This window comes from Opisthocomus hoazin, chromosome 1 (assembly GCF_030867145.1).
Source record: "Opisthocomus hoazin isolate bOpiHoa1 chromosome 1, bOpiHoa1.hap1, whole genome shotgun sequence".
Classification (NCBI taxonomy): Eukaryota; Metazoa; Chordata; class Aves; order Opisthocomiformes; family Opisthocomidae; genus Opisthocomus; species Opisthocomus hoazin.
The window spans coordinates 22,500,575-22,523,129 of NC_134414.1; the positions used below are offsets into that span (position 1 = coordinate 22,500,575).

Genomic DNA, 22,555 nt, shown 5'->3' on the forward strand with positions numbered 1-22,555 from the left:
TCCCTTTGGGAATGGGTGGAAGACTTTTCATGAGAGGCTTACAGGATGAAAAGTTACAGTTTAACTCGAAATGTGAATATATAAATGTGAAAGCCTGATGAAAAATTCTTTTAATAAAAAATAATAAGTAGGGTATACATTTTAAGCAGTCCAAAGCTTCATGAAATACAAGCTTGGCAGTGTATAAGGCTTTACTTGACACATCGTGTTTTGGGAGAACATAACTAACCTGTAGCTTTCAAAACGGCAATTTTTCTTTCAGATGAGCTGGATATTAGCACGTGGATATGGTTTGCTTTACTTGGAGTTCTATTCACACAATGGCAAACACATATTGGTGTTTTTCTCTGGCAACCCCGTAGATCTCAGTGGAAGTAAAAATTAAGAAGAAATGCTATTTTGGAGAATGAGGAATAGCAGAAGAAAAAATGGATTGCAAAATTAGGAACTTTTCTTAGCCTTTCACCGTTTGCTCCACTCTTAAAAGCCATGGCCCAAACTGACAATGTGAGCAAGGGGTAATTGTGACTAATTTCAGCTCTCTCCTGGGACAGGAAGGAAATCTTAATCAGTGTTCTTCAACATACCAGGGCAGAAGCCAGTAACTGACGTAGGGCAATGAAATGCCACGTCACAAAACTAACATTCACTGAACAACAGGTAAATTCATCCTTTACATATCCCCTTTTCTAAGGGGGTTGAGAAACCTTAAGGTAAAGAGCAGATGAGACTGGGATGATGTACACTTTCTTTTCTTGAACCTGAGCAAAGCTACAACACTAGGAGAAGCCCAGCCTCCTCTCAGCCAAGACAGGTGCCAACTATTGCTCTGCAGCAGTACTACCATACGAAAACTGAGGGCCTTGCTTTGGTGGATTATTCTAGGCCAGAATCAGAATAAAAGCAATACACCTTTGGTTGCAGAACTTGCTCAGAACTCACAGCAGCCATTTGTTCAGCTCATATTTTACATGCAGGGAATTTCTATTCACAGGTAGTGTCTCAGCCATGCCACTGGCATTTTCTCTTCTTGCAAACTAATCAGAAGCTTCTAAATAAAGCCTCAGATTTATTTAGCAATATAGCATCTTTTCTGATCAAACCCCTAACTGTCAAATTGTTTTCAAAGACCTCCTTTCTGTATTGAGACCAACTTGTTGAAATTTGGTTTCTCTTCTAACAGATGATTAAATAATAATTTGCATTACAGACTAGTCACCGTCAGCAGTTAGCTCTTTCAGGTTAACCTTTAAGCAAATCAGTGTTTACAATACTTTTTAGACATGTGCTCATGAGGTTTACCTAATGGCTATGTTTAACTGGTAGGTGACCATTCCTGTTACGTGCTGAAAGGCTGCAGGAGAGGCAACAGAAACACTCCAGTCCTTCCACACAGTAAATTCTTCTGTACTTTTTTTAACCGTGTTGTCAGGACAGCTGATGCAACTACACCACCACAGCTGGTGTCAACACAGCTACTTCTTTGATATGACGGCCAGTTGTCAGTCACGTCTGCCTGTCAACACCTACATCGCTGCCTAACCATGCTGCATGCTGGTACAGTTGGGCAGCTACCCCTTGCTGCCTCCAGAAGGGACAGCGTGTCCAGCACAGCAGTATCGGTGCCATGGGAGCTGGCGTGCTGCAGGGCAGGTTACGGCAAAGAGGTGGGAGGAGAAAGAGGACAGGCTGGGTGGCCGGCACAGGAGCTGTTGGGCCACACAGACATTTTATTTTTGCCAGGGTAACATTTGGTTTAAAATCTTTTGTCTCTGAGCTTTCCAAGCCTACATGCCACATCTTCACTAGGGTCACAATGAGATAGCTACAAACACCAGCTGAGAGCTTTAGTGGAGGCTCTGCTCAAACTCTGCTTCCAAGTTTCCGATTTTATCTCATTTTAAGGGAAAATAAACAGAGTAATCTCAGTGCTCTCAGCAGTAATTCCTACCACAATGAGATAAGCCACAAGAATATCAATCAGTTCATGAAGAGCAGGTAAGTCTTCTCTTGTCTCAGCTTGGGATGGCTTCCTCCCTGCCCCCGCAGGGAAGTGATGGGAGGGAGGATAGCACAGCATGTGTGCCAGCGAAATGTGGGGTTACAGACGCCGCTCCCTGTAAATTTGCCCCGTATGTGGTGGTGTGCTTAGTGGTTACCTAACAACAACACAGATTTTGGCTTGCTGATCTGAAAATGAGTCCAAAGCCAGATCACAGCCTTGACTTGCACAAAGGTACCCTTTGCCATTTTCCAAAACCAAAATAGGTGAGAGGGAGTTAGGGAGAACACAATGAACAGCACTCTATGCAAGACAATCTGGTTTGCAAGCAGTCAGACCTATACATCACTCTAAAAGGTATTGTCTGATGAAAGTAGGAAAGGTGAATGGACTAAAAGCCTCTTTCTCCCACTTAGCGCAGTCCCTGTGCACGACCTGCAGCCTGCCCCAAGACAGCCTCGCCTCCCCTCCTGCGGCTTGCGCAGCACTGCTGACAACACATCTGCATTAGAACTTTACAGACCTGATTTGCATTTCTATTTTCTCTTGCCAGTCAACGTCAGCTGCCAAGTGGGGCCTGGAAACCTAATTACACCCCTTTGCTAGATTGCCTCATTCTTAAAATATGCCATGAAGTAATAAATGACACACATTATTGGGGAAAGGGGGGATGAAGGAGTGTGGAAAGGAAATTAATTTATATAAAATGCAATCAATTTCCAGAATAATTTGTAATAGACACTGGTAAAGCCTCTCTATATTTAATTCTAAAAAATATTAGAAATGGATTCTAATAATACGTTGTAGGAGATCTTAGCTATTGAGGAGTCCACAGGATAACAGTGTGCCTATGATATTGTTATTATTCTATGGTCATTAATGCTGAAGTAGGGCAGTTTCTAATTGAGCTGAGTATGCTAGGTGTTAAGCATGATAAAATCCCACCACGGGATGCATCCTTGCCCTACAGAGTTTTTAGTCTAATGCCCCAGTCCTGTAAAGATCTCATTTGTTTTAGCCATGAGCAGCGAGCAGTCATTGCATCATTAACAGCAGAGTACAAAACAGAGAGCAGGTGCTCACATTTGTTCAGCATCAAGGCCAAAGGCAGAAGAAAATATTACTGTCTTCATTTTACTTAAATAGAACTGGAATAAAGAAGTTGCATTCACTCACTTCATCTAGGTACTCAAGTACATGCCTAGGCTTTGCCACGCGAGGGTCGCAGTGAGGCAGGTGCCTAGTCCTAACTACCTTGTTGAGATAAGGATGCTGCCAAGCATTGCATGGGAATTCTGTGCCAAAGTCAAGCCTTGACTCCTGAACTGTAAAATCACTCTGCCTTGCTACAGAGCACAAGGGCTGCAGAGAGAATCTCCTCTAATAGACTTACAAAAAACTGCAGGGGAGAGACCTTGTCTTTCTTTTGCTGGTTTTAGAACAACCATTTGACAGGCAACTTGTCAAAACGTAACTTACGGAGATGACACACACACAACAGCACACTCGAATCAGGGAGAGCTGCATTGCAGAATCCCCCGTGCAGGTGGAAGGCACATCTGCGTGCTCCTCTCTGCTTCCCACCACCCCGCCGCATCCCGGCACGCTTGGCCTCCGTAGCAGAGCCCGGGAGGCAGCCGGGCGAGCGGTGCCGGGGCAACGTACCGTTCAGCGGCTGGGTCACGGCCAGGCGGCTCGGCTTCAGCACAAACTGGCACTGCAGCTCCTGGGGCAGCTGCTCCGTCAGGAAGGACCCCTGGAGCTGCCTGGGGCAGGCACAGGGCTTTGATCCGTGGGGCATAGCATCGCGAATGTGGCTCATTTTAATTCCAAAGGGATATTCATGGCCTGTTCAAAGAGAAATCATAATGATCTGCGTTGGGTTGACTGGAGACTTGCAAAACTCCATCTGCCTTGGAGGAAAAGAAAATTTTGCAGGCTAGCCTGCAGCACCTTCTCTCTCAATAATCCCGAACTGACATTCTTCTGCATATTCATGCTGGCATAAATCATACACTGGCAGATATGGAATTACTCAGTTCAGTGTAGTTAAACAGACATAAAAGTAAAATCAGACCTATTACAGCTGTATCACATAAAAGTCCATCAGAAAAAACACAAGTGACTATTTCTGAATTCAGTGTTTATTCTTTCTGCTGCTTTACTTGCAACAGGGAAAGTGTAGGTACAGGTTGCTCATATGGTTCTGGCAGGAAAGGAGATTTTGGGAGCAGTCATGTGTCAAGTTTTGGCTGAGCATGCAAAACAAAAAAATCCAGTGTGAAAGTGATCTTCCCTCACTCTCCATGGTAAGTGCAACAGCCATCAACTCCGTCAAATGAGACACAATTACGGTTCCTGTCTGAGGCTGAAGCAGGAAGGAAACGTTAATCACAAGGCTAATGCAAATGAGCTACGCTCGGCATTAACCAGCTTCGTTGGGGACTACACAGAGGCAATTCATTTCTGGAGGAGCGTTCAAAAATGCCACCAGAGAGGTATTTTTCAGACTTGTCTAAAGAGCTGGCAGCTGAAAAAAATTAAATATGGGTGCAATGTTAAGAGGTTTTAGTGAACTTGCACTTAGACTTAAAAACTGATAGTGGAAGAGACATTATTTGAGATTATAGGTAGTGTGAAGCCAAAGCACAGTCAAACTTTGCTTCTGATGTCTACCTATGACAAAAGCCAGTCTTATCTGATAAACCTTTGCATAAATATCAAGAACAGCATCAGTTTGATAGCAGATTCTTCTTTTCCAAAGTTTGCAACCTGAATGTGCAGTGAGAGAGAGTCAGTCAATTAGAAAGGCCTTTCCAATTTCTGAATTTGCTCGTTCAATATTCAAAACCGTGGCTGTGATTTTATCTGAAGAAGCTACACATAATAGTTGGAAAGACAAAGTCTGGTGCATTTCAAAGACAAAACAGTTTGCACTGTCTATAAGGTGCACAAGTCAGACATTTTATAAATATTAATGTTGTCTGACTCCAGCAAAGCGTTTGTAGCTAAGGCTACTTTAAGAAGGAATGCTAAGATTTACTGGGGTTAGATTTGCAGAAGAAAACCAGAAAATGCACAATTTTTTCTTTTTCCAATCATCTGTGAACTCTTATATAGCACAAGTAATACAGGGCTTCTACAGGGAAAGGTTCTTAATAAAAGGAAGAGATTTGTTCTCAGTGAATCACGGGCCAAAATCAAATCACTCCATCCAATCACTTCTGAACTTTGGGTTGATTCCTGGGGAGGAAATGTTTCGAAAAGCATTTTAGAAAGTGAATAAGCAATAATTTTCTCCTAATCAGCGGGGAGCTCTCAGCCCATAGAGAAATACAGGACTGGAAAGGACCTCTTGAATGAGTTAACTGGAGTTGTGGAAGAACAGAACACTTCTCAAAACTCTGTTGAGTTTTGCTGAGGAGGGGAGTAAACAACACTATGGAAGCATAGGAAGACATATCATAAAATCATACAATGGTTTGGGTTGGAAGAGACCATCTAGTTCTAACCTCCCTGCCATGGGCAGGGACACCTTCCACCAGATCAGGTTGCTCAAAGCCCCATCCAGCCTGGCCTTGAACACTACCAGGGAGAAGGCATCCACAACTTCTCTGGGCAACCTGTCCCAGTGCCTCACAATACTCATAGTAAAGAATTTCTTCCTTATATCTAATCTAAATCCACCCTCGTTTCATTTAAAGCCACGACTCCTTGTCCTATCACTACAGGCCCTTGTAAAAAGACCCTCTGCAGCTTTCTTGTAGGTCCCCTTTAAGTACTGAAAGGTTTCTATAAGGTCTCCCTGAAGCCTTCTCCTCTCCAGGCTGAACAGCCCCAACTCGCTCAGCCTGTCCTCACAGCAGAGGTGCTTCATCCCTCTGACCATTTGTTGCCCTCCTCTGGACCCGCTCCAACAGGTCCAAGTCTTTCTTGTGCTGAGGGCTCCAGAGCTGGGTACTCCAGGTGGGGTCTCACCAGAGCAGAGTAGAGGGGCAGAATCCCCTCCCTCGACCTGCTGGCCATGCTGCCTTTGATGCAGCCCAGGATACTGTTCACTTTCTGGGCTGCAAGTGCACATTCTTAGGTCATGCTGAGCATCTCATCAACCAGCACCCCCAAGTCTTTCTCAACAGGGCTGCTCTCAACCCCTTCATTCCCCAGCCTGTGTCTGTGCTTGGGATTGCCTCGACCCTTGTGCAGAACTTGCACTTGACCTTGCTGAATTTCATGAGGTTTGCACAGGCCCACCTCTCAAGCCTTGTCAAGGTCCCTCTGGATGGCATTCTTTCCCTCCAGCACATTGACCACACCACACACCTTGGTGTCATCGTCAAACTAGCTGAAGGTGCACCTAATCCCACTGTCCATGTCACCAACGAAGACGCCAAACAGTGCCGGTCCCAATACCAACCCCAGAGGAACGCTACTCGTCACTAGTCTCCACCTGGACATCCAGCCGTTGACCACAACTCTTTGAGTTTGACCACCCAGCCAATTCCTTACCCACGAAGTAGTCCATCCATTGAATCCACATCTCTCCAATTTAGAGACAAGGATGTCATGCTGGACAGCATCAAACGCTTTGCATGAGTCCAGGTAGATGATGTTAGTTGCTCTTCCCTTATCCACCAATGCAGTAACCCTGTTGTAGTAGGCCACCAAATTTGTCAGGCATGATTTGCCCTTAGTGAAGCAGTGTTGGCTGTCACCAATCAACTCCTTATCGTCCATGTGCCTTAGCATACCTTCCAGGAGAATCTGCTCCATGATCTTGCCGGGCACAGAGGTGAGACTTACTGGCCTGTAGTTCCCTGGGTCTTCCATTTTACCCTTTTTAAAAATGGGGGTTATGTTTGCTGTTTTCCAGTCAGTAGGAACTTCACCAGACTGCCACAACTTCTCACATATCATGGATAGTGGTTTAGCAACTTCATCTGCCAGTTCCTGCAGGACCTGTGCATGCATCTCATCAGGTCCCATGGACTTGTGCACCTTCAGGTTCTTTAGATGGTCTCAGACCTGATCTTCTCTTGCAGTGGGTAGTTATTCATTCTTCCAGTCCCTACCTTTGCCTTCTGCAACTTGGGCGGTGTGGCTGGAGCACTTGCTGGTGAAGACTGAGGGAAAAAAGTCTTTGAGTATCTCAGCCTTCTCCATACCTCAGGTAGGCAGGTCTCCTGTTTCCTTCTGGAGAGGGCCCACTTTATCCCTAGTCTTCTTTTTATCACCAACGTACCTATAGAAGCTTTTCTTGTTGCTCTTGACGTCCCTGGCCAGATTTACTTCTGTCAGGGCTTCAGCTTTCCTAACCTGATCCCTGGCTACTCAGAGAATTTCTGTGTATTCCTCCCAGGCTACCCATCCTTGCTTCTACCCTCTGTAGGCTTCCTTTTTGTGCTTGAGTTTGTCCAGGAGCTCCTTGTTCATCCATGCAGGCCTCCTGGTGTTTCAGCCTGACTTCCTCTTTGTTGGGATGCATCATTTCTGAGCTTGGAGGAGGTGATCGTTGAATATTAAGCAGCTTTCTTGGGCCCCTCTTCCCTCCAGGGCTTTATCCCATGGTACTCTACCAAGCAGATCCCTGAAGAGGCCAAACTCTGCTCTGCTAAAGTCCAGGGTAGTGAGCTTGCTGCACGCCCTCCTCACTGCCCTAAGGATCTTGAACTCTACCATGGTCATTGCAGCCAAGGCTGTCCTTGAGCTTCACATTCCCCATCAGCCCCTCCCTGTTGGTAAGAACAAGGTGCAGCATAGCACCTCTCCTCACGGGCTCCTCTATCGCTTGGAGAACAAAGTTATTATCAGCGCATTCCAGGAACCTTCTGGATTGCTGATGCCCTGCTGTGTTGTCCCTCCAACAGATATTGGGGTGGTTTAAGTCCCTTATGAGGACCAGGGCTTGTGAACGTGAGGCTGCTCCTATCTGTCTATAGAGGGCCTCAAATATGGTAAAGCTGGACTGGTTCCAGGAGAGGAGGTGAGTGGAAAGGCTGACTCTATAGAGAGACTGAGGCTCATGCAGCAAAACTGGGGCAGAAATAAATGAACTTATCAACCTCTGAGTGACACAAGGAGACAATCACTCTTTAAAACAAAGGACCAGCATCTGACTAGCTGCCCAAATAGGCAAACTTGCGTGACACGGAAGTAAGAGAAAAAACAGGAAAAACGAAACAAAAGAGGAAACTGTATTTCAGTCTTCTCTGTTTTTCTTGCTTCTTTCAGCACTAAAAACTGAGTGAATGTTGAAAACCAAAACCATGTCAACAACTTACCAATGAGAGGGTAAGGAGCATCTTCTCTTCCTGAAATCACCCACAGCTTGTAGTCTTTTTCAGAGCCCTTTAAAACCAAAAGTAAGAATAAGTTTGCCAGCCATTAAGAACAGGTTCGCCTTAGGTTTCTTGCAATATAAGGATAATCTGGACCTTGCCAGCAGGGTCAAAGGAACCCCCTTTACTTTTGCAGTGCCCAAATTTGCCACAAGCAAAGCTTTTCAATGGTGTCTGTCGTGTGCAATGTGGTTTCTGTGACCAGAGTCCAGCTTTGAGCAGTGAGAGGGGCTGGAGCCCGTCATTTCTGAAGGAAAAGGGGGAGATTTGCCCCAGTTCTTTCGCTGCCCCTGGAAGGAGAGGGATGGAGGTCACAGCCTGCCAGGACTCAGGATTGCTTTTGAGGTCAGGCCAAGATGTTAGCCATGGCAGCCCCCCATGCCATGTTAAGACTGCTGAGTCCGCTTTTGAAATTTACAGTGGAGAGGATAAATTTACATCAAAGGAGACAATTTCCAGAGGACTGGAGAATGTGAACATCTTTGGGAAAAGCTCTGTGAAACCACTGATTTGAAAGCAAATTCTAAATATTGCCTTTAGCATAAATATACAACTCAATGTTGCAGTTTAACTGGAGAAGGAGAACAGTGCATTATTTCAGATATGATGGTGAGACAACAGAGATAAAAATAATGATATTTAATATCAACCACTCTCAGGACAAAGGGTAATAGCAAGTGGATAAATACACTGTATGAAAAGTGATCTGTTATACCTTAAATACCTTTTCAGTGACATAGCTAAATCAGGATTATTAAAGTCTAAAAGCTTTCTGGCTACAAAAGGTGAAAAACACCTAAAGACAGTATTTATTTAGCTCTAAATTTAAATCCTACCTCCTTTTAAACAGATTTGCCTACTATCCTGCATTGTCTGGACCTTTACCCAGTGTCCCCAAAGCTCTTGAGACTCACTCTACTTGCTGCATGCACCTGGTGTAATGCTGATACACTCAATAAAGCCTTCGCACTTTGCTCTCTGACTGACAGAGCTTTCTGGCCCATATTAGCACTGCTGTTAAGTTTGCTACAGGGGGCAGAAGGAAAATAAATAGGCTTTGGAGACATCTCTGGTGCCTCAGGGCAAGCAGCCAGGAGTAAATAAATACAGCTGAGGAGCACAAGAAAGGGTATTTACTTTTCCTTTTAAATATATATATGAAAGGGTTGTTGCTGTGAAGGGGAAGCAGAGGAAGGGGAAGAGCTTGTAAGCGTGATTTCAGGAGACAGACTGCTCATCTCTCGATTGCAAATGTTGTCCTTTATGGGCTTTGTGAGGCCATTTGTCAGTATAAATGTGACTGTCCCAGAAAAATCAGCAAGTGTACTCAGGGAGCTGGGAAACCCAAGGCCCTTCTTTCTGTCCCACTCACTAATTTGGAACAGATGATCAATGCCATTTTGCACAAACTAGTTGTCATTTTACCAAAGAAACCACAGAGGGAAAAACCCCGATGCGTTAAACCAGAGTGAACTCAGCCAAAGTGACAGCCCCATTAATCACACAACATGTGAAATGTAGTTTTTCTAATTGCCATTGAAAAGTCGTAGAGCTCCTTTCAAGCGGTTCTCTCTGGACATAAATAAAATACCTCAAGACGGTGCATAAGGAAAAGCTTCCTTGCAGTCAGAATAATCCAGTGAGGGGGTTGGGTGTTTGACTGATATACAGGCTACAGCTTAATTTATTTAGCTTGTTTGATTTTATTGCTAATCTTATGATACACCTCTAATGAAAAAGGCTTTATGCTATGAAGATGCAGTGAAAAAATGTAGTATATTGCTTGGGCAAATAATTCTGCAGGCAAGATTTTACATCTTTCGAATGGCTTTCATTCTTTTTCCACTTGAAATAAAAATGTAATGAGGAAAGGGTTGATTGTGATTCATACAAAAGAACACAAAGCTGAAGCATAACCAGCCCCTCCTCCTGCTAATCTCAAACAAAATATTCTCTTTCAATACTACCATTTTCCTGTTTTTTCTGTACAGAAAATGAGGAAGTGCAAATTACTCCCATGAAATGGGTAGAAATAAAGCACATCATAATAAAGACTTGCAGTTATAATACAACATAGTACCTTGATTTTTGCTGCAGACTAGGGGAGACAATCTGCAATTAAAATCCTTATTTTAACTCAGCTCTTATACTTTCCACCTTGCCGTCTCTCTATCAACTCCAGAGCTTCCTTAACTGGACTGACTGCTGAGGCCAGAGCCCCAGCCCTGGCGCAAATGGGACGTCTGAGCCATAACAAGCTGGCTAGACAGAAACTGTTGTGCCTGGGAAACACCAAGCTAGCAGAATAGGTCCTTGGATGCATTAAAAGCCTGTACAAATTAGGGATAACAAATACTAGAGAAGGCAAATTCTGAGGTTACTCCAACTTTTGCTGGGGGTCTTCAGAAGGCCTAGGGAAGCACAGAAGTGGCATTTTGGTCCTATTTGATTCTTCACACTCAGGGCTGTGTGAAGGAAAGACTTGCCAGGTTCCATACAACGACATCAACACATGCATCGAGACAGACATTTCAAAAAATCTTGTTACCCAAACAGCAGACTGACAGGGCAGTTAAAATGCTGTCATCCAGGAGTTTCTGTGACCATCAGTGTTCGTTTGAGTCACATTGTGAAACAATGAGAGAAACAGAATAAGGGAGCCAGAATTCTTGTCCCTGGCACTGATTCATTACTACACCTGAGGCACTACCATGCCCGCTTTAGAGCAAAGGGAGCCATTTGAGGCACTACTTGATTTACTGGGAATCACTGCACCTACTTGGTGCACTATCCTGCATTATCATAAGTCTTGTAAAAGCCTTCTTCCAAAACAGTTTCAGGCCATTGCTTACAAATTGGGTGCATTCAGATTCTGTGCAACCACTCAGTTACATTCATATCTCACATGACACCAAAGGCCCATGGATATTTCGAGTGTCTGATCTGGACACTTGAGAGCAGTGCTTGTACTCGTAACCTGCGGACAGAGCTGATTATGCATGTTTGCACATTTTGAAATGAACTAACAAGCAGGTCTGTAGGTTTCCTGTTCACACTGACGTATGCAAAAGGAGCTGTATCAAACTCTCGCTTCTTGTGTCAAGATATCTCCTCTTACACATCAGCAACACAGATTTAAAAGCAACTTCAAACATGACAGATCCCTTACAGAGTTTAGAGACTTATTCAAAACTTTAAGGCACCTGATGGTCTCTGGAGGTCTATACATTAACAAGGCACTTTTGCTTAATTTCAACAACACTGAATTGTTATGATAAAGGATTTAATTAATGTTCATATCCGAAAACTTGGGAAAAGTGCAAGCGAAGACTTGATTATTAAAAGTGACTACAATAAGACTCATTAAAACTGGTGCAAGGACTTACATTAATTCCCAGCTGCTGCAGGGCCATGAGAATTACATCATTTGCTGTATTAACATTGGTTACACTCAGAGTTTTTGACTGTGAACAGAGAAGAGGAGAAGGGGAAAGTGGCATTAAAAATTTGGATTTGCAAAGAGTATCTGAAGTGTAACAGCCCTACATAATTCATTGTTGAAAAACTGAGAGTATCCTGTTAAAATGTTACTTGATAAATAAGTTATACCTCATACATAAAGACCCAGCTGTCTGAAACAGAAGCTTGATTCCTCTGCTTTGTCATATACTTTCTGTATTTGCTCCCCATTTCCCCAACAGCTCCATCAGAGGGGAGAGTGCCATGATTACCAGGGACAAGACCTCCACATTAAAATGGAAAAAGACACAGCTACTAATTGAACTTTAGCCACAGCAAAAAGACACAGCCACTAACTGCACTTTAGACACCGCATGAGGGAAATGTAATGGTTTAATTAATTTAAAAGCATGCAAGGTTCCTTTGAAAAAATAAAACATTTCAGTGAGTTTTTTCAGTGACATGAAATGTTCTTGTATCACTTGTTAATAATTTCTGTCCTTTTCTATTGAAGATCTCCCTGGTAAGGAAATACTGTGCACAGGCTGTTCATCCCTATATCCTTTGCCATGTCATGGACTCATGGATCATGGACTAGTTGAGGTTGGAGGGGACCTCTGGAGGTCATCTGGTCCAACCCCCCCCACTCAAGCAGGGCTATCTCTTTTTTGCCGAGTAAAAGTGTGGTGTTTACACTCATAAAGGACATTACATTTTCCTCCCTCCAGTTCAGTACTGAGTATTGTGACCATGACACAGATCTCATTTTCTGCATTGTTGGTGGTATTGAAGACTTTCTTTGAAGAATTAAAGATCAGTTTCACTGTCTGAAAATCCTCTACGTGGTATCTGGAGGCTGGAATACGTGGCAGAGGGAATTCCAGCTGGCATGGCTCTGCCTGGTACTTCGTCATTCCATATAGATTTCTCAAAGCTAGATTTGGCTTAGTACCAGAAGCACTTCCTCCTGGTAATCTTTCATCCAGTTAAAATGCTACCTCTCCAGCATCCTCCAGAATCTGCCAATCGGCAGTATGGAAAGGCACAGATCAGCAGAAATATTGCTTTCTAAATAGCTACGGTGACCAGCACTAAGCACCAAGTTTTGTGTTGGAGGAAGTCAGTCTTTCCAGAGTGAGATTCCAGCAACTAGTGCCTGGCCCCAGTATTATTCCTGTACAGCTGGGCAATGCTCTGTACCTCGGCACCATGGGTTGCTCTTATGCAGGGCAGCACATTTCAAACACACCAGGATTAATGACTCCATCCTCTGCTCCTCTCGTATGCGGCAGCACCGCTGCCATCACCTTGCAGAGGCAAAAATAAGTGGGGAGAGCATATCCAGGGTGATTTTCGCTTGTACGATCACATCTACCCTGGCCTCACTTCCAAGCCGACAGGCAGCTCCCACACATCAAACACAAGTTTCTAAGCCCTCTTTAGCTAGTTTGGCTCCGCTAATAAGACTACACAGCTTTTGGATTGCAGCTGGTTCTTGGCCAGCCTAAAGCCCTGGCAGAACAAACGCATGCCCGCTGCGACAAACCACCCAGGCACATCCAGCGGCCCAAAGAAGGGAAGGTGGCAGAGCCGGGATGTAAATGTTCACTGCCAGTCCCAAGACGGTTTGCTATACCCTGCTACGCCGTGTAGCACATCAATTTTATACTGGCCATAGCATGTTCGGGTGGAACAACCCCCCAACATTTTGCATTTAGCAAAGATCTGAGCTGTACATTTGTGTAAGTCTCTGACGGTAACAAGCTGCCATGGCAATCAAAGAAAAGTAGTGAGAATATTGTATATCTTGCTTCAGGACACATCTGAACGCTCATACCATAAAATATTTAATATTTGCCTGAAGCAATGACATCTGGCTCTCAGGAGTAGGTCAGCACATTTGCATAAGTTTTGCTCTTGGCTAGAATATAATAAAACGGCTTGTGTCTTGTGTTCAGCCTTCCCTACCCTCCAAAAACGTAATAATTCTTGGGCATCTCCAGCTGCTGTAGCACAGCAACCACAGTGCCATAAGAACTATTTGCATCACAAAGTTTCCATCTGCTCCTCCACTGTTTTATTACTGATAATAGCTAGCCTACAGTGTGTCGTTTCTAGGACAGCCAGAATCAGGAAACCATATTTGGCACATGAACTAATTATAGCTAAGGAGAAAAGACATTTTAAAAAAAAAAAACCCTGATACCACAGTGCAACAACCAAGTGCTTGTGTGATTTATAGGCATTTACACCTGAGCACACTTTGATTTGCAGTCCTGCATTTGAAATATCACAATTATTTTTATTGTTTATTAACAATTTTCTTTTGCAAACTGGCAATTATAACTATTACTGTTTACCTTAATAATGATTTTCTGAAAAAAGGCACTCATTAATGAAGAGCGATGAAGAGTTAGAATGTACCCTCAGCAAGTTTGCTGATGACACCAAACTGGGAGGTGTGGTAGATACACCAGAAGGCTGTGCTGCCATTCAGCGTGACCTGGATAGGCTGGAAAGCTGGGCAGAGAGGAACCTGATGAGGTTCAACAAAGGCAAATGCAGGGTCCTGGACCTGGGGAGGAACAACCTCATGCACCAGTACAGGCTTGGGGCGGACCTGCTGGAGAGCAGCTCTGTGGAGAGGGACCTGGGTGTCCTGGTGGACGACAGGTTAACCATGAGCCAGCAGTGTGCCCTGGCTGCCAAGAAAGCCAATGGGATCCTGGGGTGCATCAAGAAGAGTGTGGCCAGCAGGACGAGGGAGGTTCTCCTTCCCCTCTACACTGCCCTAGTGAGGCCTCGTCTGGAGTACTGTGTCCAGTTCTGGGCTCCCCAGTTCAAGAAAGATGAAGAGCTATTGGAGAGAGTCCAGCGGAGGGCTACAAGGATGATGAGGGGACGGGAACATCTCCCCTACGAGGAGAGGCTGAGGGAGCTGGGCTTGTTCAGCCTGAAGAAGAGAAGGCTGCGAGGGGACCTAATAAATGCCTACAAATATCTGAAGGGTGGGTGTCAGGAGGATGGGGCCAAGCTCTTTTCAGTGGTGCCCAGTGACAGGACAAGGGGCAATGGGCACAAACTGAGGAACAGGAAGTTCCACCTGAACATGAGGAAGAACTTCTTCCCTCTGAGGGTGACGGAGCACTGGAACAGGCTGCCCAGGGAGGTTGTGGAGTCTCCTTCTCTGGAGATATTCAAGACCTGCCTGGACAAGGTGCAGTGCAGCCTGCTGTAGGTGACCCTGCTTCAGCAGGAGGGTTGGACTAGATGACCCACAGAGGTCCCTTCCAACCCCTGCTATTCTGTGATTCTGTGATTTATGCTTATGTCTATGCAAATGAAGAACGTGGAGATTCACTGTTGGGCAAAGACCTCCAATGAAGTCTAAGTTCTGTGAAAATTTCCTGTGTCCATGCAAATACTCCTTAGGCTTCAGAGCATGAAATACTGCTCTTAAAAGCACAGATAAAAGAAAGGACACATGTATAAGAAGCAGAGGAAGAATGGATCAGTTATCACTGAATGCTAGGATATCCCTAGGGAACTGGCTACACACAAAAATTTAGTTTAAATTGGTTAAAACTGACTTAGTAAAAAAGGTGTAAATCACCCTGTGGATGACCTTTCTTTACCATTTACCTTGTGCCTATAAATTTACCAACATCAGTTAGCTGATGAAAAACATGCTTAAGGCAATTTCAGGGTGTTCACATACACAGCTTTGACTTGCAATCATTACAAACAGTAAAACACATTGCAACTTTGCAGAATTGAATGAAGGCAGCTGTGGGTTTAGATCAGTTTTACAAGCAAAAAAAGGGTACATTGTACTGGCATTTCCGAAGACGTTTTTGCATAAGTTCCGCTAGAGATGTTTCTTGGGACTTCACACTGTGCAGTCCTTAGTCTGCATGCCAGAACCAGTATTTCTTACCAAGCACACTGTCTTTAAAAAGGAACTAATGTATTAAACACAGGAAGCAAACATTTCATGTCTGCATACAGTGAGTCTTTTAAAGGGGCTGGATCCCTAAAGGAGGTTGCAATCCAAAGAAACCCTCCCAATATCCAAAGGATTTACAGGTGACTAGTACTCAGAGGTGATGTGGATTTAGACCCTCCATTTCGCTCAAGAGCACTTACATATGCACAAGTTCCCACGTCCTTTGCAATTATCTTCAGAGGAATGCTTTTAGGATAGTCTTTTTCCTTCTCTTCTCTTATTCGACTGACAAAACAAGTACAAAACAAGTAAATTTTTAATATCATAAACATAAATAGCAAGATGGAGATTTAAATAGCAATCAAGCAGTAACTGGAGAAGAAGCAGCTGTTTGCAGACGTACTGCAGTACAAAGATCCCTGAGGACAAGAAAGCATCCAGCAGTATCTGGAAGGCATGCTGACCGTGGCCCCCAGTAATGCCCTGTTGTATTAAAGTTCATTGTAGAAATCAGTGTAAGCAGCAGAGAAACTGGATTTAAAAATCAAGCTAAAACTACCAGCCACTGTGATGCCTCAGTCTGCACTACAGGCTCCTACTGGAATCAGTTACACCCCAATGTACGGACCAGTTCAAAGGACTGAACAGGAGAAGAGTGAATTAGAAATCATCCCCGTTAAGGATGATTTAAACAACCCTAGGAACTCACCAGCAGAATTAGGTGACCAGAAAACAAAACCACCACTAGTGGTCTTCTGTTCAAACACTGACTGAAATAAGACAGCTCTATTTATGCAAACCCTCCCACCATACCCTCCAGCTTGGGTTCCATTTTGCAAGACCAAAATACAGCCAGCCATGAGCAGCAGACAGGTTAGAGCAGAGGTTCCTGAGCTGGGCTTGCTTAGATGCCATCACCACGCAAAGAGCCCCAGGTTCAACTAGAGCGATGGTGGCAGAGGCTCCTACAACTGCGCAGAGAGGGGACCATGTGTGATAGGAATCGCTCCAGTTTTGTGCTGAGCCATCTTCAGGCACAGGTAAGTGCTTCCCTCCTCGTGTAGTGATCATTGCATAAATGGGACATACCACCTTCTGCAGAGAGAAGACGTGAGATTTTTTTTTCTTAATATCACTTTGAAAGACCTTATCTGTCATGATGGCACAGGTACCACAGCTTAGGAATCACTGGTCTAGATGACTGGGACTCTTTTCAGTGTCTTCAAAGACTGTATAATAAAGTACCTTTGCAAAAAAGACAGCCACGTTTCCTTTTGTTCTGCAGACCTGCAAGAATTATAGAAAAACAGGGACAAATCAGCCATCATTCTAATACCAAAATAGCCCTTGTACAAACCACAGTGGAATGGACTGCTTCTTGGTTGCAATTTCCATAAATACCTACAAAAACTAAAAGCTTTTCACAGACTTGAATGAACTGTTTCCCTGCAAAATCAACTGAAAAGCATGCCACAGAGATCAAAAGCCCCAGTTATCAGTTTTTATCACAGAAGTTTACCAGTGAATTCAGTAGGAAATGGATTGAGTTCTTAATCTAATGTCCAAATAGAAGAGGAGGGCACTTTAAAATAAGACCTTAACTCAAAAGTTCAAAGGTATTTCCTCAGGTATACAGACTTCTTCCCACTTTCATTATTCTAATTCTCTTCTTATTTATTACTTGGTTTATCACCACATTACAAAGTATGCAGAAGCCAGAACGAAAAAAGGTCCGGTTGTACTTACTAGGGCTTGACTTTGGACATTTTAAGGCTTGTCTCATTTATCTGTATCTCATTTATACACTTTCAAGGGTTCAAAACTATCCAGTTAAATGTAGCTAATAATAGGATAGTGCAAGGAATCTAACCTAATTTTGCTTCAACTTTCTTGATTTAAATCCTGCCCCAGATGGAGTAACTGCTATTCCCATTGCTGCTTCTGCAAATCAAGTACTTCAAATTTTCAGAGCAAGCATTTCGGGAACCACAAACCTACTGAGTGATGCTGTGAGAGGAATACACTTCATAAACATTAAAAATGTGATTCTGCTTTCACTGCTTAAATTCTGTTGGATATGCGTCTTTGGACTCATGCATGGCATTTTAGATTTTTCTGTGTACCTCCAACAATCAAATAATTTCACTTCTATAAAATCTCTGACTCTGTTCTGATTGAAGTTATTGCTTTCCTGTCCAACTACTTTTTGATAGCTATAAAGGACCACATACTGTCTCCAGATCAAAGCTCATGTTTATTGGCAAGAGTTCAGCTGAAAATTGATAGAAAATTTCAGCTTTGTTTCAGGACTATTAAGTGAAAAAAACATAAACAGCACAACCAGCTCAGTAGAGAGCAGTTTGTGCACAGCATTCTCTTTGGATATGGACAATATGACATACAAATTAAGCTGCATGCGTCAGCTTTTGGTCTCCGTTGGTAAAGAGGAAAATGCACTTTCTAAGACCTAGCCAAATTACTGTGGCTAAGCAGCTGGGATTTCAGGGGCACGGTGCCCTCCCTTATCCAAAGTGACGACAGAGGCCTCCTACAGAGACTAAAATTAGCCTAATCACCGAAATTACTTCTACAACCCTTATGTGTCCTGTAGTCAATGCTGCAAAGACAGACCAAAAATCTTTCGCTCTTTAAAAATTCAGAGATTCTGCTTTGAGAGGAATTTTGACACTTTCTCTGGCATAATTAAATTAAAAAGGGATACAGGACAAGGTCAGTATTTCACTGTAAGTTTCTTGCTACTTCCAATACAAGCTCTTCTGTTTAAAAGTGTCCTATGAGGGTCTTTTTGGTCTGTTCATTAGTTGGCTGTTTATTATTTGTAGTTCACCTCATTAATTAGCCAAAGTGTTTGTCAAATCATACCCAAAAAGAAAGAGAATTTCCACTGAGAAAGTTTGCTGCACAGACAGTGCTTTGCCAAGTCATGTATTTTCTCAAATTTTTAACTGATAAGTGACTATCACTGCCGCGTTTGCAGACAGACAGAAGATGAGGGATGGAGGGTGACTTGCTCACAGCAGTAGAAGGAATTATTTCAAGAATCAGTAAGTTCCTGCTACCCACCTTCACTGGTGCTGAAATGAATCGATGATAGTCTCGTTACCTGTCAGCCTAAAAACATTCAAGTAACTTGGTAAATAAAACGTATCTCAATTCTTACCTGAAATTCGCCACACAGTTTGTGGTGGGCCAGCCCAAAACAAAGGACCTCTCAGGGTCTGTGCTGCCTTCACAGACTTCTTCTGTACAAAATGCTGTCCACATCTCACAGAGACGTGCTTGGCACTTTAGTTTGAAATGAGAGTGCGACCTGCCGGCAGAAATTCACGGGTATGTCACACAAATGAAACATAGCAAGGTAGGTGAAACAACTGAGTTTCTTCTTCCTTCAGGCACATATCAGACTTGCATTGGAGCTGATGGAAGAAGCACTTCTGCTTTAGTTAAAGAAAACTATGTTTTATTTGGGTTGCATATAAAAATATATTAATTTGTCATCTAAATGGCATCAACAGATATATGTGGGATAAATGGTTGCTTGTGGCATCCCTGGACATCCTCCTTCTTGGGAGAAAACTTCTGCTCATACCTAGAGCTCCCATCCAAATCTTGCAATGAGGCAAAGATTGCCACTTGTGATGGACTCTCAGTGACTTAAATGCCATTGAGGAGTTCGCAGTATAGCTGGATTGCTTAGCCCCAGGGTCAACAACTATGGTGAGTTTGAGTTGTGACAACTAGGCCACAGCACATGAAGCAATCCGGAAGAAAGAACAAGCAGAAAACTCCCATTTGTGCTAACTACAGCCCAGGTCACATAAAGACTCCAGGAACTACCTTCATGGTAGCTTTAGGCCCAAACCACCTGGAAGATAAGCCAGGACTTCCTGCATTCTCAAAATAGCTAGTCATCTACAAGGAAGACAAATAATTTCCCCAATTTTTGAAATTTTGGCCTTTCCTGTATTTTATCCTACTAATATTAGAGTACAGTAAAGGCCAAATTTACAGACCATTTTTTTATTTCAACTCTTTTTATTTCAACTCTTTTCTTCCACTTATTTTCTCATGATAAGTCTCCTTCCTTTGTAGGACAGAAACACAGAATCATAGAATGCTTTGGATTGGAAGGGACCTTTAGAGTTCACCTAGTCCAGCCCCCCTACAGTGAGCAAGGATATCTTCAACTAGATCAGGTTGCTTAGAGCCCCGTCCAACCTGGCTTGAATGTTTCAAGGAATGGGGCATCCACTACCTCTCTGGGCAATCTGTGCCAGTGTTTCACCACCCTCACTGTAAAAAATTTCTTCCTTCTATCTAGTCTAAATCTACCCTCTCTTAGCTTAAAGCCATTGCTCCTTGTCCTGTTGCGACAAGCCCTGCTGAAAACTTTTTTGCCATCTTTCTTGTAGGCCCCCTTTAAGTACTGAAAGGCTGCCATAAGGTCTCCCCTCAGCCTTCTCTTCTCCAGGCTGAATGGCCCCAACTATCTCAGCCTTTCCTTGTAGCAGAGGTGCTCCAGCCCTTGGATCATCTTTGTGGCCTCCTCTGGACCCACTCCGACAGCTCCATGTCCTCCTAGTTTTGGGGACTCCAGAGCTTGACACAGGAATCCAGGTGAGGTCTCACCAGAGCAGAGTAGAGGGGCAGAATCCCCTCCCTCGACCTGCTGGCCACGCTGCTTTTGATGCAGCCCAGGATACAGTTGGCTTTCTGGGCTGTGAGCGCACATTGGTGGCTCATGTCTAGTTTTTCATCCACCAGCACCCCCAAGTCCTTCTCGGCAGGGCTGCTCTCAATCCCTTCATCCCCCAGCCTGTATTGATAGTGGGGGTTGCCCTGACCCAGTTGCAGGACCTTGCACTTGGCCTTGTTGAACCTCATGAGGTTCACCCATGCTCACTTCTCGAGGTTGTCCAGGTGGTCAGGATCAGTGGACATCAGTGCTATGTGAGAAACGAGTAAAATCTCACAAAGTCAGCCCAGCTCTGTAGCAATGCAACAGTCACTCACTTCAAGGCAGGTTGGCACTAGAGGCCTTGCAGACTGAACTACCTGAGCTATGGTTCTCCCGGGCCAGCAGAGAAAGGCTGGAGGAAAACTGTCCCCTCCCTGAAAATGTTTTGCCCTTCTAATCCAAGAACTGTAAGGAAGAGCATGTCAGCTCATCGCCATGTTGCAAATGTGGATAGGCACAGTGCCAGGCACCATGGTGATTAGTGCTCTATAAATAAATACGCTAGGTAAGCAGTTTCTTAGAGCTTTGATACACATGGACTACCTTCTCTGAGATTAGTCTCATTTACAAGGTACTTGATTTAGGACAGACTGAACTAATACAGTCTGAAACATGAAAGTACTTGAACCTTGTGGCATTAAAGAGGACATAGAAGAACTTGCAGTAACCTGACTGGTCTGAGGTTTCCAGCTGACACTGTGCTAACAGGTGTAGTGGCATAGAGCAACACTAATAACCCAGCATTATTTACAGTGGTGGGCAAGAAAGGATCATCAGTGCTTATCACACCCAGCAAAATTATGCACTTAATCAGATCGCCTTAAAATACCGTAAAACACTATCTCAAGTTAATGTGTTTTTTAAACTGTACCATTGTGTTTCCTGGTCGACTGTACATTTCACCTCTCTTCCATGTGTTTTGTTACCCCATCAAAGAGAAACTTAAAGTACAGGAGAACATTTCAACATTCTTGGTAACAAATCAGTTTGTGATGTAGCAAGTAAGACCTGTCAAGAACAGAGAAATAACTGTAACTGACTGACTACAGAACGAACTGTGAAAATGTAGATTTACAAAAAAATACAGCTGTGAATTCTAACGTAGATGTTAATAAATGGATGCATGTTCTGACTCCACCGAATCAATCTGTTGACCCCCTCTTTCTCCTTAATTTCTTTTTCCCATTACCCAGAACAGTGAACTCCCTACATGCTGTTTCACTTTTTTTAACATTTACAGTTCACAAAACCAGACCCCCACAGTGCCAGCAGCAGGTGTTGGCAGAACGACAAAGATGTTCTCCAATCACGCTTGATGTATATTCTTACCCCGTTTGCCATGCCTCGTCACAGCTCTCAGCAATTATCATTATTCAAGTGGCCTGGTTTCCAGAGGCACTGAAACAGTAGCCGCCATTAACATCTCAAGAGCCTGAAGTATGATTTTATCTCTATCTGCCATGTCCTTTATGCAGTCCATGGGTTCTCAGTGTTTGTGAAATGTGGGTCTTCTATTTAAGTGCCAAAGCGTTACCTCTAGAAATGAATATATCATTACTGACTAAGGAAGTAGCATAACTGAACACGTGAAAAATGGGAAGAGTAACAATCTAATGAAGATTTTATAAATTTTTTTAATGAAGTAAGTCCCCTTGCAAGTGTTACACTGTAAACATCAGACAGATCCAGAGTCCACTAAAATCAACAGAAAAATCATGAACATCAGTGGTGTAGGTGTTGTTTCACCCCAAATTGTGCCACTTCCGCCGAGTAAATTCAGCTCCTTTTGCTCTCTGAAAGTGACTATTCGATACCTTGTAGCCGTTAACAGATGGAAGATTAACTTCTCACTAGATTTGCTAATCTCCTTAATAGGACCCTCTCACAAAAGCATTAATGGATCTAGTGTGAGATTGCTACCCTATTTCCATGTATGTACTCAACTACTAATTTCTATGTCCAGCCACGTTGTGAAAATAACCTTAAAATTCATCTGTATATATGCATGCATGCATTACAAAGAAGAAAGAGGAAGCCGTTTCTCTGTGCCTCCC

The 22,555-nt window shown here is 43.6% G+C and overlaps 1 protein-coding gene across 2 annotated transcripts in view; it reads right to left on the minus strand.

Moving 5' to 3' along the window:
• The window catches only part of ARHGAP20 (Rho GTPase activating protein 20), a 69,450-nt gene that overhangs the window by 12,000 nt on the left and 34,895 nt on the right, over window positions 1-22,555 (minus strand). For both annotated transcript variants that reach the window (XM_075418556.1, XM_075418566.1), the window contains 6 exons: window positions 18,924-19,073; window positions 16,988-17,029; window positions 15,943-16,027; window positions 11,724-11,801; window positions 8,281-8,347; window positions 3,668-3,850 (listed from right to left, as the gene is read on the minus strand). In XM_075418556.1, the coding sequence (XP_075274671.1) occupies window positions 3,668-3,850; window positions 8,281-8,347; window positions 11,724-11,801; window positions 15,943-16,027; window positions 16,988-17,029; window positions 18,924-19,073 (605 nt within the window). The remainder of the gene's footprint in view (window positions 1-3,667; window positions 3,851-8,280; window positions 8,348-11,723; window positions 11,802-15,942; window positions 16,028-16,987; window positions 17,030-18,923; window positions 19,074-22,555) is intronic.